Source organism: Harmonia axyridis, chromosome 5 (genome assembly GCF_914767665.1).
Source record: "Harmonia axyridis chromosome 5, icHarAxyr1.1, whole genome shotgun sequence".
NCBI classification, from domain to species: Eukaryota; Metazoa; Arthropoda; class Insecta; order Coleoptera; family Coccinellidae; genus Harmonia; species Harmonia axyridis.
This window is the reverse complement of record NC_059505.1, coordinates 2,319,195-2,346,946: the sequence shown is the minus strand read 5'-3', so window position 1 is coordinate 2,346,946 and position 27,752 is coordinate 2,319,195. Positions and strand designations below refer to the sequence as shown.

Sequence of the window (27,752 nt, the reverse complement as noted above, 5' to 3'; positions counted from 1 at the left end):
GCCACGGCTGGCTCGGATGTAGTCCAATCTGGACGTCCAATTTTCGATGACTTTTTCCAACATTTGTGGCCAGTGGCCGTATATCGGCAATAACACGGCGAATGTTGTCTTCGGCTTATCCGCATAGACCAATGACTTTACATAGCCCCACAGAAAGTAGTCTAATGGTGTTAAATCACAAGACACCTAACGTGTCTTTCAATAAATCGATTGTGGCACGAGCTGTGTGGCATGTTGCGCCGTTTTGTTGGAACCACAGCTCCTGGACATCATGGTTGTTCAATTCAGGAATGAAAAAGTTAGTAATCATGGCTCTATACCGATCATCATTGACTGTAACGTACTGGCCATCATCGTTTTTGAAGAAGTACGGACCAATGATTCCACCAGCCCATAAAGCGCACCAAACAGTCAGTTTTTCTGGATGTAACGGTGTTTAGATATACACTTGAGGATTAGCTTCACTCTAAATGCGGCAGTTTTGTTTGTTGACGTAGCCATTCAACCAGAAGTGCGCTTCATCGCTAAACAAAATAAAATGGACGTAGTGCGCGATGCGTATTCCGCACAGAACCATTATTTTCGAAATAAAAGTTTAACTATTTGCAAGCGTTATTCAGACGTGAGTCTATTCATGATGAATTGCCAAACCTAACTGAGGATAAATCACTTGACAGCTGTTGAATCGGTCGCCATCTTGAACAGTAATACCAACTTCAAGTTATATACCTCGAAAAAAAAACACCCTATACAACAATGCGATTTCTTCAGGTAAATTTTATATCTCGACAGTCGACAGTTGGATGTTCAACATTTTTCGACGATATGGCTCATTTAAGCATAATTTTAAATACCACTCGTTTATCGATACTGCTGTCATTTGGTTATAATATGAGAATTTAAAAAAAATATTGTACCTACTCAGGAAATGGTCATAAAATTCAATTCTTCAATGGCTCCATTATTTTGATGGTCATGGTCACATTGATGCATTTGTAATAGCCGAACAAAACTTGAAAGTTCCAATTGAATTCATGTCAGAGGATAATATCCCTCAATTGAACTGAAATTTCAATCTCTAACTTTGATTGGAGTCTGTGTAGTGGTGAAAACGCGATAAGTTAATTTAGGTTGATTTTCTTTGGGTGTACGATAGTATCAATAAAATATATAGAAATCAAGACTAGAAGGCCAGTCGAATTTCACCTGACGTTTTGTAGCTAGCCTGCCTTTATATTAATGTTCCTACCAGTAGATCAAACTATCAGTAAGAAGAATAATTGAAATATTATTCGAAACTTTTTTTCATTTATGAACTCCATGGTTTTTAGAAAGCATTTTCGGGAAAAAATTCGATGCATCTCGAGAACTATAATATGTCCCATTTGAGAAATACCAACTCTCTTCTATATTTCTGAGTAGTTAATTGATTTCAATAATATTTTATGAGTATCAAATGAACTATATATAACGGGTGTTTTTTTTCGAGGTATATAACTTTAAGTTGGCATTACTGTTTAAGATGGCGACCGATTTAACAGCTGTCAAGTAATTTATTCTCAGTTTGGTTTGGCAAATAGACTCATGAATAGACTCACGCCTGAACAACGCTTGCAAATAGTGCAATTTTATTTCGAAAATAATGGTTCTGTGCGGAATACCTAACGCGCACTACGTCCATTTTATTTTGTTTAGCGATCAAGCGCATTTGGAGTGAAGCTAATCCTCAAGTGTATGTCGAAACACCGTTACATCCAGAAAAACTGACCGTTTGGTGCGCTTTATGGGCTGGTGGAATCATTGGTCCGTACTTCTTCAAAAACGATGATGGCCAGAATGTTACAGTCGATGGTGATCGGTATAGAGCCATAATTACTAACTTTTTCATTCCTGTATTGAACAACCATGATGTCCAGGAGCTGTGGTTCCAACAAGACAGCGCAACATGTCACACAGCTCGTGCCACAATCGATTTATTGAAAGACACATTTGGTGACCGCCTAATTTCACGTTTCGGACCTGTGAATTGGCCTCCAAGATCTTGTGATTTAACACCGCTAGACTACTTTCTGTGTGGCTATGTGAAGTCATTGGTCTATGCGGATAAGCCACAAACCCTTGACCATTTGGAAGACAACATTCGCCTTGTTATTGCCGATATACAGCCACAAATGTTGGAAAAAGTAATCGAAAATTGGACGTCCAGATTGGACTACATCCGAGCCAGCCGTGGCGGTCATAAGCCAGAAATCATATTTAAAATGTAATGCCACAAGATTATCTTGCGGATGAATGAAATTCATGTCAATCGAATAATCCATCGTTGTTTTATTGCAATTCAAATTTCTATAGCTTCTAACACCCTTTAAAAACTACTGCAAACAACGTTTTAGAATTTTTCGAATATCTCGAACAGAAACCTAAATATATAGCGTAATATAGGAAACAGTCATTTTTCAGAAACACCTTGTAGCTCGATAATGAATCAAGATATCAGTGCTCTGCTTTCTAATATATTATTATTTCGAAAAAAATCTTAAGATGCTTTCAGTGAGCATCGAATTTGGGACACCCTGTACATACAATGAAATATTAGTTCAAACTGAAAATGATTTTCACTTCTTCAGATGGAAAAGAACCAATCAAGGAAGAAGGGGACCAGAAAGAAGCCTTGCCAACAGAAACAGATGAATTGACAACGGAAGCTGAGGATGTACACACAACACCATCAAAGCCCCATAGCGCTGGTTCAAATGTGAGAGACGCTGCAAATAGGATTCTCATCTTATGCCAGAAAGGAGAATGGGCTCCTGTGGATCAAGTGTTGAAATCTATAGAACGAAGTGTTGCTGGAGCTGCAGAGGATGTCCATGTGGCACCTTTAGCAGGGGTGCTGGATACGGTAAGAACATAAATTGAAATTTCATATTGGATATTGAATTAACCTACTATCAACAGTAAGTCGCGTTGAGTTGCCCCTCAGAGTAATAGACATAGATAGAGGGAGCATATGTCATTTTCAGTAAGCAAATTATGTCCCCAACATGAACTTTCAAATTTGACATGAAGCGCGCGGAAATGAAAACATATTATTGATACGATATTTCACTCAATTCGCGAGTTTCTCCACAAAGAACGCACTTCTTATGTCCCATAGTGAATCGAAGTTTCATATTAACTCAAAATATATCGAAATTAATACCTAAATATATTAGAAATTCAGCAAACAAACTTAAGGCGCGCCAAACGACATGAAACAACCGATGACACTTGGAGAGCAACAGTTGCCAAACCTTGGATTTCAGCAGGTAGATACAGAAAATAATAAATATTCTGCTCATTATAAATTCGACAATTAGAAAAAATATCCGATTCCAAATATTCAAATTTGCATATTTCATAGGGAATCACTCAAATAAATATGTTTCATTCAATATAATATACATTCATAACGATATAGTAAACTTGTGGATTTGAAAATATATCACAATCCGACAACGTAATCTAACCATGTTGGAGACCTTTATAAATTGCGTATACTTCATCTATCTAAGGTTATTACTCTGTGAGTTACCCACATGTTTTTAAGCTAAGTAATTTTTAACAACGCTTATAAACCCAAGAAAGAAACTTATATCCAACACTGTTAGTGTCCAAAAGCACTTTCATTGCATATTTATGTCAGAAGGAGAGAAATGTGGATCATAAATGTCTTTTGAATTTGAATGAATTACAACCAAATTGATTTCGATCACTTATGGTGAACTAAGACTGAGACTAAACACATAAGAAAGTCTTAGTTTTCTTTCAATATATACACCATTTTTTTGGCGTTAAATCCTCTCCTATAGTGACTATTGATTGGGTATTTAAGGTATTTTTTTTTCCAAAATTCTTCTAGAATTTTGTATGGTTTGATGATATGATCAGATTGAAATTTTGCAAGGAGCTCGATATTAATATTTCATATAATCTATCAAAATCTCAACATTGTCGGTATCGAGGATATGGTAATATTGAGTGATTTTTTCAGTTGAATATTTGAAGTTAAAAAATATTTTACTTTCTCTATTTTTATGTCCATGACAATTGTTTCGTCATACCATAACTTCTTCAGTTGAGTATTACTGGATACTGTATTATCCAGTATCCAGTAATACTCACTATTATCCAGTAATTCTCCAGTAATAGGTAGCATGAATAAGTCATGGTATAACAATTGTAGATTTAAAAATATCAGAAGCAAAATATTGTTTTCATTCATAACTTCAAAATGAACTTTGATCGAGTAAAGACCGAAATAATTGAAAATATTTACTTCATTCTCTTTTTATTTACGTTTCCAGACGACTGGAATGACTCCACTCATGTATGCAGTTAAAGATAACAGAACTTCCCTAGTAGAGAGGATGCTTGAACTTGGATCTGATGTAACTGCAAGAAACAATGTGAGTATTTATTATTTTTATCTGTTGACAAACAACATCGATGGTGTTATCTATAGTTGTATTTCACTCATCCCTATCATATAATTCTCTGTGGAATAATCCAATGAGTTTTGATAGCCCCCAAATATACTCTCAGATATTTCATAATGAGAAAGAAAAAATCTTCTTCACGACAACTATAGAATATATGTAGCTTCTCTTATTTCGATCGCAACATGTTATTATTATTTTATATGTAATAAACTAACTGACGACAAACTGCACCATCCAGAAGGAGCTATTAAAATTTTTTTTGTGAAACAGACGGTATAGCAAGGATTAAATGATTGAATTTGGAGAAAAAAATCGTGAAAGCTTTTTCATGTGAACAACTTTTGTTACTTAAATATTGTAGTCGATTTTTGCTAGTTTTTTGAAATTTACAACAAACCAGCTGTTCGAGGAGATCCAAAGTCGATGTTTAGTTGTTGTCAAAATGCCTAGAGCACGTCTACGCGGAATTTATCGCCAGCTAAGTGAATTTGAAAGACCTCGATTCATTGGTCTATGGGAGACAGGGTTGTCATTTCGAGAAATCGCTAACCGTATGAACAGAAATTCAACTACTGTTATAAGATGTCGTCAAGCGTGGTTTGATAATACCCAAAAACGAAGAAGAGTAGGCAAGGGACGTCGAAGGGGCACGAATGAAGTTCTAGATCGACGTCTAAGACTTATGGCCATTAGAGACCAATTTGCGACAATTCGATCTTTGGCTGATGAGTAGTTAGGAGAACAAGGCCATCCTGTAACTGTCCGAAAGGTTTACCGCCGGATAAGGTCTTTTGGACTGCAGCATTTTCGACCCCCTCTAGTGTTACCTCTGATGGTTGAGCATTACCGGCAACGATTACAGTGGTGCAGAGAACTTCAACATTGGAATGTGGAATGGCATCAGGTCGTCTTTTCTGATGAATCTCGATTCTCCTTGGGTGCACATGATGGCCGAAGAAGGGTTAGACGACGTCGGGGAGAAAGACATGAACTTCAGTTTGATGTTGAGCGTCATGAACACCGGACAGTAGGCGTTATGGTATGGGGTGCTATTGCACATGCAAGTAGGTCACCTTAAGCCTTCATTCGAGGTAACATGACAGCGTTGCGTTACCTTCAAGAAATAGTCGAGCCATATGTTCTCCCTTACCTCAAACGGCTCGAGAATCAAATATTTCAGCAAGATAATGCCCGACCTCATATTGCCAGAGTTAGTTTAAACTCTTTCGAATCGATTGCGTAAACGTTTTTCATAGGCATCTTTTCTATTATACAATTTTGTGATGTTCTGGAGCAACTAACATTTTAGCTATCCAACATTCCATGTTCATGTCTAGTGAAGCGAAATATTCTGAAGCTTTATAATCGTGGTAATGCTTCATAAAACTTACAGAAAGAGAATGTGATGATATCATTGTGCAAATTTGCCGTGGAAATTATATTTTACAAATACAATCTTTATTGTCCCTAAATCAACGTGATAGGCATTTCCTAATGAATTTTCTAGCCACACCTGAGTTAACACATCAAAACATTTATGGTGTTTACATTTCCAATTACAACCATAAAACATTAGAGGTGAATGTGGAGTGAAAACCATTAGGATTAGGATTGGACTGGATTATGAAATTTTTATTTTATGGAATGTAGTGGTAGTCTTATTGAATAATTGCCGCAAAAGTAATTTTTTTAATTTTGTTGATGGTTTCAAAATCAATTTCAATTATATAAAAGGCTCAAAAACTCTCAAATCATTCGGCCAACATAGTATAACAAAAGTGTAAAGATAAATGTAATGGTATACTGAATAGGAAAAAAAAAAACTATAAACTATACTATAAACTATAAATATAGAGTTTGTAGTTAATTTTTTTTTGAACCCCATTTCAGCAATTATTTTTTTGGAATTGTAGCTTGATTCTTGGGAACATTACTGTTAACATGCCGTCCTCATTTATTTTCGTGTTTGTTACATACAGGGTTGAACAAAAATAATGGAAAACAAGTTCTATTCAGAAGACCTGTAGGGTCAATCGTTAACCTACGAGAATGTTTACGAACACTCAGATGTTGCCTCATATTCTCTGAAGACTTCAAACGTGCGTTTCGGAATTTTTGTATTTTTTTATACAATTTTACGACATCAGTGTGCCTCACCGTTCGAAAACTTACTGAATTTACAAACTTTTTTTTACTTTACTTTTTTTTTACTTTACATAGAAGAACGCTAACAGGTATGAAAACCCAAAAGAAACTCCCACTAATTAAATAAAAAAAAAATGCTAAAAAATCAGAAATAAATGAAACAATGCTCATGAACAATGTATAGAACTACCCAAATAACCTCTCAACAGTCTTTTGGAAAGATCTTAAACTTAAACTTGTATGTTAATTTTACCAAGTTGAAACACCGTAAGCTAATTAGAAAGATTGCTACCTTGGCAAAGTTTATATAGGTAGCGATCTACTTTCTTACTATTCTGTGGAATGGATATAACGGGTGTTTTTTTCGAGGTATATAACTTTAAATTAGCATTACTGTTCAAGATGATGACCGATTTAACAGCTGTCAAGTGATTTATTCTCAGTTTGGATTGGCAATTGATCATGAATAGACTCACGCCTGAACAACGCTTGCAAATAGTGCAATTTCATTTCAAAAATAATGGTTCTGTGCGGAATACGTTCTCGATTTTCATAAGCGAATTTTGTTTAGCGATGAAGCGCACTTCTGGTTGAATAGCTACGTCAACAAACAAAAGTGCCGCATTTGGAGTGAAGCTAATCCTCAAGTGTATGTCGAAACACCGTTACATCCAGAAAAACTGACTGTTTGGTGCGCTTCATCGGCTGGTGGAATCATTGTTCCGTACTTCTTCAAAAACGATGATGGCCAGAACGTTACAGTCAATGGTGATCGATATAGAGCCATGATTACTAACTTTTTCATTCCTGAATTGAACAACTATGATGTCCAGGAGCAGTGGTTCCAACATGACGGCGCAAAATGTCACACAGCCGAGCCACAATCGATTCATTGAAAGACACGTTTGGTAACCGCCTAGTTTCACGTTTTGGACCTGTGAATTGGCCTCCAAGATCTTGTGATTTAACACCGCTAGACTACTTTCTGTGGGGAAATGTAAAGTCATTGATCTATGCGGATAAGCCACAAACCCTTGATCATTTGAAAGACAACATTCGCCGTGTTATTGCCGATATACGGCAACAAATGTTGGAAAAAGTCATCGAAAATTGGACGTCCAGATTGGACTACATCCGAGCCAGCCGTGGCGGTCATATGCCAGAAATCATATTTAAAATGTAATGCCACAAGATTATCTTGCGGATAAATAAAATTCATGTCAATCGAATAATCCATCGTTGTTTTATTGCAATTTAAAGTTCTATAGTTCTAAAAAAAGCACCCTTTACCTAGGTATCCATCTACTTTCTTCTTATTATGTGAAATGGATAAACAAATAATGAATTTACAATTGGAATAACAATTTCACAGAATTTAATTTTATCTTTCGGTTGATTTGACCTTCATAAGAAAAATCGACAAAGTTTACATATAAATAATACTTTTTCCATAGTAATCAAACATAATTGCCGCCTTTGGGACCAAAACATAAAAATATATTTTTATAAGAGGGGCTTCGAAGATTTCAATTCACGATTTCTATTTCTCATGATCTACTTCCATTATTGAAAAACCAAAATTTATAAGTTTTTAATGAATTTGTAAAATCTTTACTGCTCAAAAATTTTCGACTGTAGCAACAGTTAAACACAAAAATGTACCGAAAAATAAGGGATCCATATCAGGGAGTTCGTGTGACCAATTCGTCAAGTTCCATGAAATAATCCATACTTCTGGGGTTATTACATGTTCTTAATAATGATGAATGGAATATATTTACATAGTTATTAACCGCTATATTGCTGAGAAATAATTAACGGTTCTATTTTGAGAGAGCTGTTATGTGACTGCAAGAAATATTACACCGGTAAAACGGGGAATCAGTCACATTTTGAGAAAGTGTTTGGGTAAAAATAACCATTCTAGGTGAATATAAATTGCGATCGAAAATTAAAGTAGGCACTTACTCATTTCGAGCATCTCGAAGCTTTTCTCCACGAATCTACAGAGTATAGCACTTCTCTTTTCGAATTTGATCACAACAAGTTAGTATTCCATATGTTTTCATAATACTGCAACACCTGGTTCCGTTAGCTTTTTGACTGAATTCCATTCCATCACTTGTTCTTGAAAAAGCTGAAAATATCCACAGTGAATATAACTTAACGTCAATTGATCGATTGAGTGAAAAAATAAAGAAAACGTCACGATATGTATGATAGAATAAAAAATTATCTCCCACCAAGACAATTTTTCTTGCCACAAAAAGGTGAAAACAATGGTTAATGGTCAAATTTAACGAATTGCGTTTTTAACTGTTTGAAGGTGACTCTGTTGATGAATAAAGTTGAACTTTTAAGAAAATAACGGGGGGGGGGGGTTTTCGAGGTATATAACTTTAAGTTGGCATTACTGTTCAAGATGGCGACCGATTTAACAGCTGTCCAGTGATTTATTCTCAGTTTGGTTTGGCAATTCATCATGAATAGACTCACGCTTGCAAATAGTGCAATTTTATTTCGAAAATAATGGTTCTGTGCGGAATACGTATCGCGCACTACGTCCATTTTATTGTGTTTAGCGATGAAGCGCACTTCTGGTTGAATGGCTACGTCAACAAACAAAACTGCCGCATTTGGAGTGAAGCTAATCCTCAAGTGTATGTCGAAACACCGTTACATCCAGAAAAACTGCCTGTTTGGTGCGCTTTATGGGCTGGTGGAATCATTGGTCCGTACTTCTTCAAAAACGATGATGGCCAGAACGTTACAGTCAATGGTGATCGGTATAGAGCCATGATTACTAATTTTTTCATTCCTGAATTGAACAACCATGATGTCCATGAGCTGTGGTTCCAACAAGACGGCGCAACATGTCACACAGCTCGTGCCACAATCGATTTATTGAAAGACACGTTTGGTGACCACCTAATTTCACGTTTTGGATCAGTGAATTGGCCTCCAAGATCTTGTGATTTAACACCGCTAGACTACTTTCTGTGGGGCTATGTAAAGTCATTGGTCTATGCGGATAAGCCACAAACCCTTGACCATTTGGAAGACAACATTCGCCGTGTTATTGCTGATATACGGCCACAAATGTTGGAGAAAGTCATCGAAAATTGGAGGTCCAGATTGGACTACATCCGAGCCAGTCGTGGCGGTCATATGCCATAAATCATATTTGAAATGTAATGCCACAAGATTATCTTGCGGATAAATAAAATTCATGTCAATCGAATAATCCATAGTTGTTTTATTGCAATTTAAAGTTCTATAGCTCTAAAAAAAAACACCCTTTATATTATGGACAGTGATAGCGATTTAGAAGTACTTACTCCTCTATAAATGAGGAAGATGGCAAAAAATATTGATTGTCAGAAAATTTAATTCGTATTGAGAAAAATCACTTCGCTGCCTAGGCAAGAAAGTAGTTACTTCGCTGCCAAAGCAGGAAAAGTAATACTTTGCTGATTGAAATGTGCAAAATCAATATTTGCTGTCAGTCAGTGTCATTTTTTTACTGGTTGGGCCCGTAACTTATTGAGTGAAGTGCAACATTGTTATAAGTAATAACAAATTGACGTGCAGATTAGCTTTGCTGATATCTCAAACGATACCCGCCATGAGTCACTCCCAATTTGCCGATTTTTGAGATATCGAAGACCACAAGTCTTCGTGTATAATTGATAACCATCTACTCCGAATAGGTCAGATTTTGCGTGTCAGAAAAGTGGGACCGCTTCAAGAATGTCGTGAATTAAAAAAAACTGCACGATTTCACCCGATATTTGGCATTGAATTCTTATCCTTCAGACTGAATTAAAAAGTGTGGCTCGGTTTTTTACGGTGTTTGTATGGTTTTTCAAGGTAATCAGGGAAATGCGGGTCACTTTGGAGGATTGTGGAGCAAATCAAATTAGGTTTCGATGATGTATTACATCCCGTCCATTCATTCTGGAAGGCGCTCCCTATAAAATCTAATAGCCTTAAAAGCTCTCCAATAATTCGGAATCATCATCTGATTTATTAATTTTGCTGGCATATTGAAAAATGAGCTTTCATTGTGTGGGCTAATATGTGTTCAATTTCCTTGATGTTTTATCGGTATCCTAAAATATTTCATACTTAGTTTAAGGCTTCTCCTAGGATTTGTCAAAATAAATTAATTCTTACATAGGCATACAACTTTGCTTTCGCCGTTTTCTTTTCGAAATTTGAGGCTTTATTGTGAAAAACATTTATGATTCATTCTGATTTTTGTCTAAGATCTTCACTGAATAATTATTGGAAATTTCAATACCGTTTAACACAATAAATTTCAAACTTTTCGGCATCAGAGGTGTAGTAATTTTATCACCTGACATTTGATATAGAACTTGGGTAATTTCTGTTAAAACCTACTGATAGTACAAGGTGGTACAATCTTGCATCCACCGTTTTTTTCCAAAATTCGGGGGTTTATTGTAAAAAAACATTATGATGCAAAGTATTGTCCATCGTTGGCCACTAGTTTCTCCCATCTTTCAGGCAACGTAGAAACCTCGCGTTGACAAAACTGGTCACCTTTTGAAGCGATCCACGAATCGATACAATTTTTCATTTCTTCATAAGACCGGAAGTGCTGGTAAGCCAGGTCATGTGCCATTGATCGAAACAAGTTATAGTCCGAGAGAGCAACGTCTGCAGAATACGGTGGATGGGGTAGGACTCCCCATTTCAACATTTCCAAGTATGTCTTGACCACTTTAGTAACACGGGGACGAGCGTTGTCATGCTATAACACTACTTTATCATGTCTCTCGTTCTATTGCGGCCGTTTGTCTTTCAATGCTCGGCTTAAACGCATTAATTGCGTTCGATAACGATCGTCTGTAATTGTTTCAGTCCGTTTTAACAACTTATAATACACTACGCTGAGCTGGTACCACAAAACACTGAGCACGACTTGGAACCATGATATTCGGTTTGGCCGTCGACATGGAAGCATGGCCAAGATATCCCCATGATTTTCTGCGCTTGGGATTATCGTAATAAATCCATTTTTCACCTCCAGTCACAATGCAATGCAGAATTTTTTTCCGAGTTTGCCTTGCGAGCAGCTGTTCACAAGCATACAAACGCTTTTCAAAATTTCTCAACTTCAACTCGTACGGTACCCAATTTTCTTGTTTCTGAATTATGAGAATGATTTTCGGGCGTTATAAAATGGCTTGTTTGGTCACCCCCAATGATCCTGCCAATTTTTGTTGCGTTTGACACGAGTCTTGATCAAATAATGCCTCCAATTCTTCATCTTCGAAAACCTTCTCTCTTCGACGTCAAAATCACCGTTCTTGAATAATTTTGTATAAAGTTTTCTCGGGTGACAGAAAAAATAGTAAACGGGAGTTTTATGTTTATCCCCTTAATTTTGTTGGGAAAACTACCCCTACAACTTCTTTCGTGAAGAAACTAGAGCCAGCATAATATTTGTCGTGCAAAGTTGTGCCAATGATCAAATTTCCATTGAAATCAATCCAAGCGTTCGAACCTGATCGAAGAAAATGTATGATTAAAATGAATGAATCAATGTATTGGATCTAATGGATGGATGTCATTCAAAGAGTAAGCATTTTCGGACATATGTTTGTAGGAAGTTTTTTTTTATTCTGATGAGTATCTACTATCACTTCCTGAAGTTTTGCCCCACAATTTGGAAAAACCCTGTATAAATAAAGGCAGTGAAGTTTTATAATTCTGATTTTTTCTTAACTGTAGGAAAATTTCAACGTTCTTCATTTGGCAGCCATGCACTCTAGAGAAGACATCGTGAAGCTGCTTTTGGCCAAAAAAGGATGCGATCCATATTCAACCGGTGGTGTAAGTCCATACCAAAAATTTCAAAAAACACCCGCATAAAATGAATCTTTTTTTTTCAGATTAAAAACCAAACAGCCGTCCACATTGTCGCCTCAAGACAAACAGGAACTGCAACAGCCATTTTACGAGCTCTATTGAACACCGCAGGAAAAGAAATCAGATTGAAAACGGACGGGGTAAGTGGCGCAAAAATATTAGTCACCCCCGACGTTATTTGGTCAATAAAGCATTTGCATTACAAGCGGATTCCGAGGAACTAAATTGACCAATTCTCAAGGCAATTACATTGCGTCACTTGCGTCGGTTTTTGTCGCGTTCCCATTTCCCAGGAAAAAATGGTTCGACGGATATTTTTTCATAACGTTTTAATGGACTAATTTATAACGGGTGTTTTTTTTCGAGGTATATAACTTTAAGTTGGCATTACTGTTCAAGAGGGCGACCGATTTAACAGCTGTCAGGTGATTTATTCTCAGTTTGGTTTGGCAATTCATCATGAATAGACTCACGCCTGAACAACACTTGCAAATAGTGAATTTTATTTCGAAAAATAATGGTTCTGTGCGGAATACGTATCGCGCACTACGTCCATTTTATTTTGTTTAGCGATGAAGCGCACTTCTGATTTGATGGCTACGTCAACAAACAAAACTGCCGCATTTGGACTGAAGCTAATCCTCAAGTGTATGTCGAAACACCGTTACATCCAGAAAAACTGACTGTTTGGTGCGCTTTATGGGCTGGTGGAATCATTGGTCCGTACTTCTTCAAAAACGATGATGGCCAGAACGTTACAGCCAATGGTGATCGGTATAGAGCCATGATTACTAACTTTTTCATTCCTGAATTGAACAACCATGATGTCCAGGAGCTGTGGTTCCAACAAGACAGCGCAACATGTCACACAGCCCGTGCCACAATCGATTTATTGAAAGACACGTTTGGTGACTGCCTAATTTCACGTTTTGGACCTGTGAATTGGCCTCCAAGATCTTGTGATTTAACACCGCTAGACTACTTTCTGTGGGGCTATGTAAAGTCATTGGTCTATGCGAATAAGCCACAAACCCTTGACCATTTGGAAGACAACATTCGCCGTGTCATTGCCTATATACGGCCACAAATATTGGAAAAAGTCATCGAAAATTGGACGTCCAGATTGGACTACATCCGAGCCAGCCGTGGCGGTCATATGCCAGAAATCATATTTAAAATGTAATGCCACAAGATTATCTTGCGGATAAATAAAATTCATGTCAATCGAATAATCCATCGTTGTTTTATTGCATTTTTGAGTTCTATAGCTCTAAAAAAAACACCATTTAGAATACCCCAAAAGAAAAGATGGAAAAGCACTAAAGTGAAGTCAGGAGTTTTTGAGCGCTAGTAGTAGTAGTATTCTGTTTCCGGTAAAAAGGAAGTTGTAGAGGCCTGAAAAAATTTTATAGAAAAAGATTAATATCTCAAATCAAATATGCAAATTTTCAGGAAAAATCATGATTAGTTTTCCATAAACGTCAAACCGGCCATTGCGGTAAAACACCCTGTATACAGTTGTTGTTTAAACATAGGCGCACAACTTTGCTTTCGCCGTTCATTCCAAAACTCGAGGCTTTATTGTAAAAAACTTATTATACATTTATGAATAAAAGTATTGTCCATCGCTGGCCACTACTTTCTCCCATCTTTCGGGCATCGTACGAATCCCGCGTTGAAAAAACTGGTCATCTTTTGAAGCGATCCACGAATCGATTCATTTTTTTACCTTTTCATTAGACCGGAAGTGCTGGTCAGCCAATCCGTGTGCCATCGATCAAAACAAGTGATAGCTCGAGGAAGCCTGAAGAATACGACGGGTGGGGTAGGAATTCTCATTACAACGTTTCCAACATGTCTTGAACACTTTCGCAATATGGAGGCAAGCAATGTCATGCTGTAAAAACACTTCATCATGTCTCTCGTTGTATTGCGGCCATTTGTCTTTCAATGCTCGGCTCAAACGCATTGATTGCGTTCGAAAACGATCGCTGTGTCATGCTGTGTTTGGTGGGACCAGCTCGGCGTAGTGTATTATGGGTTGTTAAAATCGACTGAAACAAGCAGGCGATCGTTATCGAATTAATGCGTTTGAGCCGAGCATTGAAAGACAAACGGCCGTCATACAACGAGAGACATGATAAAAGGATTTCACAGCATGACAATGTTCGACGCCATGTTGCGAAAGTGGTCAAGACATACTTAAAAACGTTGTAATGGGAAGTCCTACTCCACCCGCCGTATTCTCCAGACTCCCTTTGACTATCATTCGTTTCGATCAATGGCTCACAAGCAAAGTTGTACGCTTATGTATAGAATATATAAAATACCAGAAATGTGAAATAGCGATGCATTCTGACAGTCAGGCTGCAATCAAAGCATTGAGTGCCCAAGGGAACTCAACGAAATGGGCAAGAATAACAAGGTCTGTTAAGTCTGGATTCCTGGTCACTAGGGAATTAAAGGAAATGAATAGGCCAACAAAGTTTTCAGAAAAAAAAAGCACAAACTACTTTCATTCGCCCAGATCCTTTCTGGGATATAGGTAACCCACAAGAATTTCAGGAGAAGGAAAAACAAAAGGGAAACACTCTGTAGGAACCTACCTGGGTTGAATCATTCCAAAATATTTCTCAGAAACATTGAAAATACGAGATCTGGATCTTAGCAAGAACCTGATGACGGAATATCTAGCCATCGGTAAACAATGCAAAAAATGCTTTGGACAAGAGACTTGTGGAAGTGAGGAAGTAACATCCTTGAAGCCATTCCAGAAAGTGGATATCTACAGTCCATTCAGGAATTATTGACATCCCGGGTGGCTTTGGAAAATCGAAATTAAGTTGGTACTGGCTCATTCAGTAACATTTCGAATTGCAGATTTCGGGTTGGCATTGGAAATGTCATTGACAGGAGGTTAGATTTCAGTTTGTTTGTGTTAATGGTTTTGATCGAAGAAATTTCGAAACTTAAAAGTTGTATCAATTTCAAACACACATTGAGTAGTTTATTTGAGTATTTCTCAGAGTACTGTTTGAAAAAAGAAAAAGGCAAGTCATTACAACCTGGATTATTAGTGGAAGAAAACCTGTGCAATACGATTTCACCTTCAAAGAATCATTGAATGATTTTATTGTTACCAGAAGCCGAGCCAAAAGCAACCAATATATCAGCCTGGATGAAATTTGACCAAAAAGCATCTGGATTTTAATCAATCAAAGACAACATTACATAAACTTAATTGGTGACAAGTTCAAACAGTTAATAAAAGGAAAATTCTTATTGATAAACATCAAGAATCATTGTAAAATGCACATTTTCAATGAAAAATAACAAAAAACTGAAAAATACGAGGGGGCGTTAAAGTAAAGAATTACCGAAACTTGGTTATTTGAAAATGCCAACATTATTCAACAGTGGACTCTAGAAAGAAAACAGAATGTTTTTCAAGTATATTCAAGGGTAAAAGTAGAAGGAGCACTATTTTGAATGCTGGATATTTAGATTTTTACCTGGATGTTTTGTTTTGACAGTGGTGATTATGAGGATTATATAAATCTATGAAGAGAGAATTATTTTATAATTGGATTGCTAAACAAAGTCTTGGCATTGCATCTATAGTTTATTTATATTCTATATTGAAATTAAGCATTGTTATATCTGTTTTTTGTTCTTCAATGAGTAATCCAAAAATCTAATAAATTCCAATTATTGAATTTTTACTGAGTATTTAATCAAAAAATATATTCAGAAGAGTAACTTCCAAGAATTTCTTCACCTCTTACCCACTTGAAGATAATAATAGAATGCAATAAAATTTTGAAATTCACAAATTAAAAATGATTTCATGCAAAAATGCTTTTAGTGAGTGAGTTAAAGCTGTTATGGGCAAAATAATTTATGTAATTTAACAGAAACTGGTATAAAAGCATTTCAATAAAAAACAGAAAACTTGAGTACAAATAGTACCTATATTTCTCATACAAGTTTAATCAATCATTCATGTTATGAACAGTTTCGATAAATAGTGACTTTAGAAAGTAATTTACACATCGGCTGATAAATTGGTTCCAATTTTGAAAGTTACAGTACAACTGTGATGTCAAAGTTTTTCATATACTAAATGGATTCTTTGAATTTTATTTCTGTCTTATTATGATATGGCTCTTCCATTCACTAAGCTACACTATTTAAATTTATCAACCAGTTTTTTGTTTTCTTCACCAGTTGAGACACCACAGTTAAAATGATCCATAAGAGTTATTTGATAAGAATTTTGCAAGCAGGTTGGTATCCAGTGTCCATCAGTTATGCAACAATTTTTGAAGAGCCTTTGGTGAAAAGGAATATGCATATTTTAATGATTTTCAATGGGATCTTTCATGGGCGACTCTTAAATGAATAGATATCTCTTCATTGGATTTCCTTGAAATGATATAGCATTTCACTATATTTTTACGTTATATAATCTGAATTTCAATTTATGGAATCATGACTGTATACGTCCCTTCGTAATAATCGTAATTTCGAAAATTCAGAATCTTTCGGATACAAAATGATGAAAATAATTTAAACTGGTTATTTCTATGATGAACCATAGCAATTTTTAGTGATATTTTTGTAACCAGAAATAAAGCCGCGACTAGACGTTCATCGCCTACTTCGATGTCAATAATTCCTGAATGGACTGTACTTTAGAACAATGGAAGTGGAGAACGAGCTGTAGACTACGACGAATCTAATCCAATCTTCGAACCAGAAGCTCTTTAATCTGTAATTTTCAAATTTCGAGCAGATAATGGTCTCACTGATGACCCATTTGTCCTTAAATTCAATTCTGCCTGTCCATATACATTTTTCGAATGGTAGAACCTAGTAACTTCACGCGTTGGTGCTTTTCTAATTGTTCCTGTTATTTCAAAAATTCCAAGGAAATGATCTATGACTAAAGTTCAAATCACCTAAAGGTATAGTTGTGGTTTTCTTACCAGGCATATCTACCTATTGATTCGACCTCTGAAAGCTCAATTCGGCGAATTATGCAAAGTGACCACATCAAATCATATTCCTATTAGGAAAACTAATGCTTTGACTGTTATACGCGGACCTTTTTTTATTTCCTCTGAAATAAATGTTCAGTCCTGGAAAATTAGAAATTTGCATGCCGATAAGTCAGAAAGATCTGCAGATAAAATGGCAATTTGTTTTGCATTAGGGTGCAAAACTGAAACAAATCCAAAGCTCCAAGGAAAATTTGGAATGTCATAATTTAGTGAAAATCAATAAATCATCGAGTTTTATCAAACTCAAATATGAAACTTGAAGTTAACCAGCCCAAGGCAAAATGGAAATGAAAATTTTCCTCTCAAGTTAACATAAACAAAATAATCATATAAGATTCGGATTCAAGGATATAAATGTGTATTGAACTTGAAGAAGTTAATTTCAAAAAATCCGCGTTATATGATATCAAATAAATTAAAAAATTTAATTTTATGGATATTATACGCAAAGTAATTATCATTTTCATTGATATTGAGGATATAAATGACGATTATTTTTATTTTCAATGGAAAGTTATCATTTTACTGTCAATTATTGTTAACGAGCAATTGAAATATTATCTTGAGGAAGGAAATCCATAAAAGATTAAGATTGAGGTGCGTTATATGAAAATTGCTTCTATTTTGAGAATAGTATGAGCATCCTGTCAAAACTATACTGCATGTTGTCACTCTATTTCTCACAGGCAGCGTGGCCGAGCGGTCTAAGGCGCTGGTTTTAGGCACCAGTCCGAAAGGGCGTGGGTTCGAATCCCACCGCTGTCACTTATTTTTTTCATATCGGCTAAATTTTTAAAAACCGTCGTGGAAATATACTGATACGCCAAAATAACTATAACAATCATCATTTACATTTACATCAATTTGAATTCTCAACAGAAAGGAAAAATACCTCTACTATTGGCAGTTGCTGCTGGAAATCAGTCGATGGTCAGAGAACTTCTTCATGTTATGCCTCTTGAACAGCTGAGAGCTTTGTCTTCAAATGGAGACGCAGCTTTACACATTGCTGTGAGAAAGAAGGACATAGACATGGTGAGGAGATATTCATATCAAGTCACTTAATAATCTTTCCCTTCATTTCTCTGAATTTTTTGTCAAGATATTTCTCTATATTGAATTCTTCACGGTAACTAGGGATCCATGGCTCTTCAATCTACTTGGTTTGAGCTTGACTTGATTTCAATTCAAGTAGTACTAGTTTTTCAATCTCAATTCGAGTATTTATTCATAAAAACTTGAATCATATCAAGCTACTTGATTTTAAGCACTTTTATTATGTAGTCACACCCATAAAAAATGATGAAATGAGAAGGAACCTTGCAAAAAACACTTTTATTTATTGAACTTATTGCATAAATGAACTGAAAATATCAACTTCTTTGAAATAGAAACATAAATTAAATCAGTATAAATCATAACAAAATAAAAAATAATAAAAAAAATTAAGTTTCTCAATAATGAGAAACCTCCAAGTTTTGTTTGATATCATAATTTTCCATTCAGAATCTAAGACACATGAGGCATCTTATAGATTTGACGCCTAACCTATTGCGGATTTTTGCAACTGTAAGAGCAGCTCTGGAAAATTGTCTTTCAACAGAAGCTGAAGATGCTGGGGTTGCAAAAAAATTCTTGGCCATTTTGGCCAAGTTTGGAGAGATATTTCTGAAATTACCAAAATCTACCAATAAATTTCGTAGAAATGTGAGAAAACTACTAATAAAGTCACACTGGCGAATGCTTCAGTCTCTCGGCGCTCGAGGAATCCCCTTATTTAGCCTAAGCGCGCACGAGATTGCAGAAATATATGCTCAAGTATGTAATTTTTCACGAGCTTGATTTTCAAGTCAAGTAGTTGGTGAAAATGTCAAGCTACTTGGCTTGATGAATCCCTAATTGTAACCATAATGTACTTATATGAATGTATCATGAAGTTTAAGATGTATTTGATGATGTCAGAGTAAATTTAATTTTCGCCAAAACTAATTTTATAGGTTAGAATTCTGGTGGATTACGGCACTCCGGTAGATATCCAAAATGTCGAGGGACAAACTCCACTCCACATAGCTGCAGCTGAAGGTGACGAGGTACTTGTGAAGTACTTCTATGGAGTACGAGCTTCTGCAAACATATCCGACAACCAGGACCGAACTCCAATGCATTTGGCAGCAGAAAACGGACATGCAAATATTATAGAACTACTCTGTGATAAATTCAAGGCTAGTATATTGGAGAGGACCAAAGATGGTTCGACTTTGATGCATATTGCATCTCTAAACGGTCATGCAGATTGTGCGATGATGCTTTTCAAGAAAGGAGTGTACGTACATATGCCAAATAAGGTAGGTTATTTCCTTACTGTTCGATGAAGAAAGCAAAATAGGAACACCCATGAATAGTTGGTTTTGTTAAATAATCTCAAAAGGTACAATTGATGTTTACTCTGTAGAAGACCAATGTTTCTCTCAGAATGCTCAATCAAAAAACAAACCTATTTGAAATGTTCAGAAAAATCTGAAATGTTCATATAATAATTATAAAATAACCATTGGTATGTTCTAACCAGTCTAACCTATAATCTGGTATCTAGTCGGTCAAAACATCTCAATACAACTATTAATAACCTGCATAATGAGCTTACCATTGTATTATTTAACTAGCATTGATTTTAGGATGGAGCAAGAAGTATCCATACAGCTGCTAGATATGGTCATGTAGGAATAATCAACACACTACTACAAAGAGGAGAAAAAGTTGACGTCACTACGAATGTGAGTAGAACGTTATGAATTCGAATGAATCTAATGAAATCAGAGCATTGTGATTGTAATCAAACAGGTATTTCATTCACATAGAGAACCAAATCTCCAAGCCTTAAAATTGTATGACACTCTTAGTTTATCATTATTATTTAAATTTACTAATACCAAGAAAGAGAAAAGAAACTTAATTGTCAATATAGTTCACATTCTTAACTTGCAGGAAAATTTCACAGCTCTTCATATAGCAGTCGAGTCTTGCAAACCCATAGTGGTGGAAACTCTACTAGGTTATGGAGCAGATGTTCATATACGAGGTAATAACTCATTTCTGTCATAACACCTAACATTACTTTTCTTCAAAACGATAGGAGGAAGATTGAGAGAAACGGCTCTCCATATAGCAGCTAGAGTTAAAGATGGTGAACGTTGTGCCTTAATGTTACTTAAATCAGGAGCAGGACCAAACTTGCTGGACGAAGGTGGCCAAACGCCAGTACATATAGCTGCAAAATATGGCAACCTTCAAACCCTTCTTTTACTACTTGAAGATGGAGGTGATCCAGAATTCAAAAACAAGGTTTGTTCACAATAATATTCAGTATTTTTCGAATCATAAACTAACTCAACTCTTCACGTAGCACGGTGAAACACCTCTCCACCTTGCATCTAAAGGGTGTCAACCTGAAGTAGTCATGCAACTTATCAAATATGTGAAAGATAAGAAAGGCGATGACAAAGCCACCCATTACGTTAATGCTACAAATGAAAACGATGAAACAGCACTCCATTGTGTTTGCTCGGTTTCAAGTGATAAAGTTCCAACACCTAACGCTGATAAAGAAGTGGTGAAGCTATTACTAGAGAATGGAGCAGACGTTAAACTACAAGCTAAGCAACATGAATCAGTATTTCATTACGTGGCAACAGTTGGAAATAACAGCGTCCTAATGGAAATGATATCGCATATGGATCCACAAGATGCCCAGAAAGCTTTGAATAGACAGAACTCTAATCAGTGGACGCCCTTGATGATAGCATCCAACAAAGGACATACAAAAATGGTTAACAATTTACTTACACATTCCGCCAGAGTGGATGTTTTCGATAGTGACGGCAGGTCAGCATTGCATCTTGGTGCCGAACATGGTTACCTCCAAGTTTGTGGATCCCTCTTGGAACACAAAGCATTCATCAATTCAAAGTCGAGAAACGGACAGACTGCTTTACATTTGGCTGCAAAATACGGGTTCATTCATTTGGTGAGGTTTCTGATAAAGGAACATAATGCTGTCGTTGATATCCTTACCCTGAAGAAACAAACACCTCTTCATTTAGCTGCTGCAGCTGGTCAGATCGAAGTATGTAAATTACTGCTAGAACTTGGAGCTGACATAGATGCTACTGATGAACTGGGACAAAAACCAATCCATGCGGCATGTAGCAATAATCATTCAGAAGTAGCAAAGTTATTCCTTCAGGAACATCCGGGATTAGTCATGGCAATGACGAAAGATGGAAATACTTGCGCTCATATAGCTGCTGCCCAAGGAAGTGTTACTGTAATAGAAGAACTCATGAAATTCGATAAACAAGGCGTTATCAATTCAAGAAACAAAATGACTGATGCAACGCCCTTGCAAATTGCAGCTGAAGGAGGCCATGCTGAAGTTGTTAAGGCCTTGGTGAGGGCTGGAGCAAACATAACAGATGAAAATAAGGCAGGTTTTACTGCTGTTCATTTGGCAGCTCAAAATGGCCATGGGAGTGTCTTGGAAGTATTCAGACCTTCCAATACTTTGAGAATTGTAAGCAAAAAGTTAGGTGTCACGCCGTTACATGTTGCAGCTTATTATGGTCAAGCTGATACTGTAAGAGAGTTATTGTCTCACAGTCCGGGAACAGTGAAGTCAGAACCACCAAACGGTGGTACACTGGTGCCAATTCTTGGTAATGAATCTGGTATGACACCATTGCATCTAGCTTCTTTCTCTGGCAATGAGAACGTTGTAAGACTTCTCTTGAACTCTGCCGGAGTTCAAGTGGAAGCTCAAACACTAGAAAATGTGAGTTTTTGTATTTTGATAATCATAATAATGAAATATTTATTTCACTTGAATATTCTAGGGGTATAATCCAATGCATCTAGCTTGCTTCGGAGGTCATGTGACTGTTGTTGGACTCTTGTTGAGTAGGCAAGCAGATTTGCTTCAGAGTCAGGATAAGCATGGAAAGACAGGTCTGCATATCGCTGCAACACAGGGGCATTATCAAATGGTGGAAGTTTTACTTGGTGGGTATTTTTTTTGTCTTTCAATAGAGTTTTCAATTCAAAAACTCACCATATGTAGATTCATGTGGAATTATCCTTTTTTTACTGATAAAATGTTAAAATGTGACTGACTTTAACGTTTTTAAAAGGTCAAGGCGCTGAAATCAACTCACCCGATAAAAATAGCTGGACTCCACTCCATTGTGCTTCCAAAGCTGGTTGTTTCGAGGTGGTCAAACTTCTAACGGAATCAGGCGCTTCTCCAAAATCTGAAACCAATCTTGGAGCAGTACCAATTTGGTTCGCCGCCTCTGAGGGCCATCACGATGTTTTAGAGTACCTCATGACGAAAGAACACGACACTTATGATCTGATGGAGGACAGGAGATTCGTGTATAATCTAATGGTTTGCTCCAAGAATCACGATAACAAACCATTGGAGGAATTCGTTTTGGTGTCACCAGCACCAGTAGATACTGCAGCTAAGCTTTCGAATATCTTGATCGTTTTATCCAACAAAGAAAAAGAAAGGGCTAAAGATCTTATCGCTGCTGGGAAGTATTGTGAGTATATGGCTACTGAACTGCTTGCACTAGCTGCTGGGGCAGACTCCGCTGGCAAGATTTTGACTTCGGTAGACAGAAGAAGTGTAGAATTCTTAGATGTGCTCATTGAGAATGAACAAAAAGAAGTGATTGCGCACACAGTAGTCCAAAGGTACTTACAGGTAATTGATGATTGATATCTAGTAAATAAAGAAAGAGATCGAAGATTCAATGCAATTAATTCGTTTTCAGGAACTCTGGAAAGGAGGCCACAATTGGGCAGCATGGAGAACCCTCCTTCTTTTCCTCCTTTTCATAATATGTCCACCAGTGTGGATAGCTTTCACTCTACCCCTAGGTCATAAGTACTACAAAGTTCCAATAATAAAGTTCATGTCCTATCTAACTTCCCATGTATATCTTTTGATATTTTTACTTCTTGTAGCTATAATACCACCTTATCCTATTGTAAGAAATAATTTGCTACCATATTGGTATGAATGGATTCTTCTCATTTGGCTTAGTGGCCTTCTTCTTTTCGAATTGACCAATCCAAGTGATAAGTCGGGTTTGGGCTGGATAAAATTGTCTGTACTCCTCCTGAGTATATTTGCAGTATCAGTTCACCTCTTTGGAATACTGTTCGTTCAAAAAGCACACTGGCCCACCCTTATGTACTGCAGGAACCAATTATTTGCCCTATCTTTTGTTGCTGCTTGTGTTCAAATTTTGGACTTCCTCTCCTTCCATCATCTCTTTGGTCCTTGGGCGATAATCATTGGCAATTTGATGAAAGATTTGGCGAGATTCTTAGCTGTGTTGGCCATTTTCGTTTTTGGTTTTTCGATGCAATTCGTGGCCTTGAATCAGAAGTTTCAAGAGAAGCTGACAGAAGAAGAGATCCTCAGGCTTAGCAGGAAGAAGAAAATTCATTATTTTGACGAAGGTGGGTAAATTCGTCATGAAATTTTTATCTTTTTGCTTGAGTGGAAAATATACATGTATATCTTGTATCAACTTCGGAACCATCAAATGGATTTTGCCCATGAACGAATTCAAAGTAAAAATTTGGTCCCTGAACATACACAAGCACATTCCGTTCGACATAATTGATTTTGACCAATTGGTGGCTAGCTTTCTGCTGAAAAAATTGATCAAAAGCAATGATGTCTTCAATATAATTAAGTGGAGACTACTGCAGACTCTTCATATAGTTTCGGTTACTGAGGTCATGAATGTAAAGCAAATTACATTTTTTTAAAATCTGCTACAGATACTGACCTCCCTAACGTTGCCTGGTGTGGGTAATAAAATCATTTTATTTTCACGTGAGAAAGCTATTAGGCTGAATTCTGGATGAACCATAACATAATTTATTTTTGTATTTCCAAGAATAAAATCCTCTGACCTCACACTTAATGTCACTAATAACGGGAATTAGCTACCTGCATTACCTTATATTCAGGTCAGCTTGCTGTTGACAGCTATGTTCACGGTGTCAGTTAAATATATAAACTGGGGGTGTCTGAATTTCACATAGAAACCACAATAAACACACACATATCAAAAATTTTGTCTCAAGATCTCACTAATTGGTATCTTTCAAAACTGTATGTATCTTCAGTGGTAATGAGTCCTCTTCTGGCCTTCGAAAGGTTATTTTTCGCTGTGTTCGGACAGACAACGTGGGAAGACGTGATAGTGAGGTCGAGAACATCACCGCCTCGACCCGAGTGGACAGAAAATCTGTTCAAAATCGTATTTGGGATTTATATGTTGGTGTCAGTGGTCGTCTTGATCAATCTTCTCATTGCTATGATGTCCGACACGTATCAGCGTATTCAGGTAATTAATGCAATTCTGTACTTCCAGTCCAAAAGAACCCGATTTCCGCTTTCGAAAAGCTGTTTTTCGCCGTTTTTGGGCAGACTAGCATAACCCACCTTAAAATCGATGGTTTCACTGCAGCCAACCACAACTTTCAGCCGATATGGGCGGAGAATCTGTTCAAGTGTGTTTTTGGTATCTATATGTTGGTTTCGGTAGTTGTTCTGATTAACCTTCTAATAGCTATGATGACAGATACATACCAACGTATCCAGGTAACATTTTTTTCTTGCGTCTTAGCCCTGGGACGAAAACCATAGAACATAACGAATCAATCTATCGAAATCTGGAAGAGTTGTTTTTCATTCGTTCATTACTTGTTGATAATATTAGAAAAGTAGATATTGAAGGAATTCTAAAGCATCTGATTCATTTTTAACCGTTATAATCTCCGAATCAATGAGATTTTAGGAAACAACAAAGTTAGAAACTGTTAATGAAACGTAAAATAATGAATAATCAATCATATTAAATGCAATAAGCAGAGTCATAGAAATTGTTGGAACTCACATCTCAGCATTTCACTTATTGTTTGTGTAAAGATTCAAATCCTTTTTGGAGAATCCCTTAAATGGGTAGCAAATGCAATTGTAATGTAATAGTGATAGAAATTGGGTGTCATACTAGTTGAAGCCGAGATATGTTGAACAGCGTTTTTTTACTTGTGAACAGCTGCTTGCAAGGCAAAGACGAAAAGGATTTCTGCTTCGCATTGTGACTGGAGACGAAAAATGAGTTCATTACGATAAACCCAAGTGCAGGAAATCATGGGGATATCCCTGTTATACTTCCACCTCAAAGGCCAAACTGAATATTCACGGTTCCAAGTTCATGCTCAGTATTTGGTGGGACCAGCTCGGCGTAGTGAATTATGAGTGATCAAAACCGACCGAAACAAATACAGCCAATCGTTATCGAACGCAATTAATGCGTTTGAGCCCAGCATTGAAAGACAAACGGCCGCAAAACAACAAGAGACATGATAAAATGATTTTATAGCATGACAATGCTCGACCCCATGATGCGAGAGTGGTCAAGACATACTTGGAAACGTTTAGATGGGAAGTCCTACTCCACCCGCTGTATTCTCCAGACGTTGCTGCCTCGGACTATCACTTGTTTCGATCAATGGCACACGGACTAGCTGACCAGCACTTATGTAAAAGTAAAAAATTGGATCGATTCGTGGATAGCAAAAGATGACCAGTATTTTCAAGCGGGATTCGTACGCTGCCCGAAAGATGGGGCATAATGTATAACCAGTTTTTCACAATAAACCCCCGAATTTTGAAAAAAAAACGGTGGATGCAAGATTGTACCCCTTTGTACTATCAGTAGGTTTCAACAGAAATCACCCAAGTTCTATATCAAATGTCAGGTGATAAAATTACTAGACCTCTGATGCCGAAAAGATTGAAATTTATTGTGTTAAACGGTATTATAATTTCCAATAATGATTCAGTGAAGATCTTAGACAAAAATCAGAATGAACTGAGAAGTAGAAGTTTTTTTTTTTTAATATTTTTACTCGAAGAAGTACTATCGAAAAGTGAAGGCAGGTTTTAGAAGCATGTTCAACTATGTCCCAGGGCTACCAACGCACAGAGCTATGGCTAACATGCTCACGTTCCTTTGGACTGGATGGTTCAATATAGACCTAGAAGCAAGCTTATGGCGAGGATACCACCTAGATGCTTTTTCTGCATAGCGTATGAAATTTTTCCCAACAACATGATAATACAGAACTCTCTCCGAATATTTTTGAGCAGAGGTGTTTTTTTTTTACATTTTTACACATTTTTCACGATTTTTGAGATTTTTACGAGCATGGTTTGAATTTTGACTATTTGTGTGGAATTTTTGTAGATCGATTTTTGCTAGTTTTTTCAACTCATGATCTTGAAAATGAACTATTCGAAAATGAACTGAAGTTCATTTTCAGGTGTTCAACATGACTGCCATCACCATAAAATAAATATTAATATTTCACACGTTTTTAGGCTCAATCTGATATTGAGTGGAAATTTGGTCTCAGTAAATTGATTCGATCAATGCATAGGACAACCACAGCACCAAGTCCTATAAATTTGATAACCACATGGTTGTTCTATATAGTAGACCTATGCAAGGCGAGGGGTGAGTATAATAAAAACACAAAAGAGTATATAAATGTGATAAAACGTTTGCATTCCAGTCAAGAAGAAGAAGAAACAAAGTATGGCACATTTCGCTCAAAGTTTCAGACTGCCAGAGCCCAAATTGAGTCCGAGGTCGAAAGCTGGTCAAAAATGGTTGTCCAAAATCAAAAAGGCTCAGGTGGTACCAAAGCGATCCTTAACAATATCACATGGCAGAGCTAGTATTGGGTCGCAGTTGAGCTTCAGCTTAACCACGACAAGAATCGAAACTGTAGCTGATTGGGAAATAATCGCAAAGAGATACAGGGCCCTGATTGGTCACATGGACGAAGTGAAAGAGACCAGTGCAGAGAATGACGATGAAAACGACGATGAAGACAATGACCAAGTTGAAAACCAAGCTGGTTGAATTGAATCACATTATCTTTACCACAAATCTTCCATTTTTCCAACGTTAGACAGTAGTTTCAATTCTAATATTCTATGAAAATTGAGATGTTATCTGAAAATAAATATTCTTATACCAAAAGTAAATTGAAACAAATTTTCTACATATCCGCT

At 36.7% G+C, this 27,752-nt stretch overlaps 1 protein-coding gene and 1 non-coding gene across 4 annotated transcripts; both read left to right on the top strand.

Moving 5' to 3' along the window:
- Positions 1-2,633: 2,633 nt before the first annotated feature.
- On the top strand, positions 2,634-27,725 carry LOC123679703 (serine/threonine-protein phosphatase 6 regulatory ankyrin repeat subunit A-like). 3 transcript variants are annotated; one of them, XM_045617117.1, is made up of 16 exons: positions 2,634-2,902; positions 4,347-4,448; positions 12,387-12,488; positions 12,548-12,664; positions 18,467-18,622; positions 19,585-19,932; positions 20,263-20,361; positions 20,573-20,666; positions 20,721-20,929; positions 20,991-22,415; positions 22,477-22,642; positions 22,771-23,348; positions 23,419-24,112; positions 25,039-25,268; positions 27,054-27,189; positions 27,248-27,725. In XM_045617117.1, the coding sequence occupies exons 2-16, from the start codon at positions 4,356-4,358 to the stop codon at positions 27,598-27,600; spliced, it is 4,800 nt and encodes a 1,599-aa protein (XP_045473073.1). In that variant the 5' UTR covers positions 2,634-2,902; positions 4,347-4,355; the 3' UTR covers positions 27,601-27,725. The 3 variants fall into 3 exon arrangements, 2 of the variants coding, with proteins under 2 accessions (XP_045473073.1, XP_045473074.1); XM_045617118.1 differs by lacking the exon at positions 25,039-25,268 and adding an exon at positions 24,791-25,011; XR_006747421.1 differs by lacking the exon at positions 25,039-25,268 and having other exon boundaries at positions 2,773-2,902; positions 27,248-27,259.
- Positions 18,273-18,352, top strand: Trnal-uag. The gene has a single exon. It is a non-coding gene; the product is annotated as a tRNA-Leu (tRNA).
- Positions 27,726-27,752: the final 27 nt, after the last annotated feature.

Excerpts from the sequence above, each read along its gene's own strand:
- LOC123679703 (XM_045617117.1), top strand. The coding sequence starts at position 4,356 with ATGACTCCACTCATGTATGCAGTTAAAGATAACAGAACTTCCCTAGTA. Across the intron at positions 23,349-23,418 it reads TAGTCCAAAGGTACTTACAG|GAACTCTGGAAAGGAGGCCA; the intron begins GTAATTGATGAT and ends ATTCGTTTTCAG. Across the intron at positions 25,269-27,053 it reads ATACATACCAACGTATCCAG|GCTCAATCTGATATTGAGTG; the intron begins GTAACATTTTTT and ends ACACGTTTTTAG.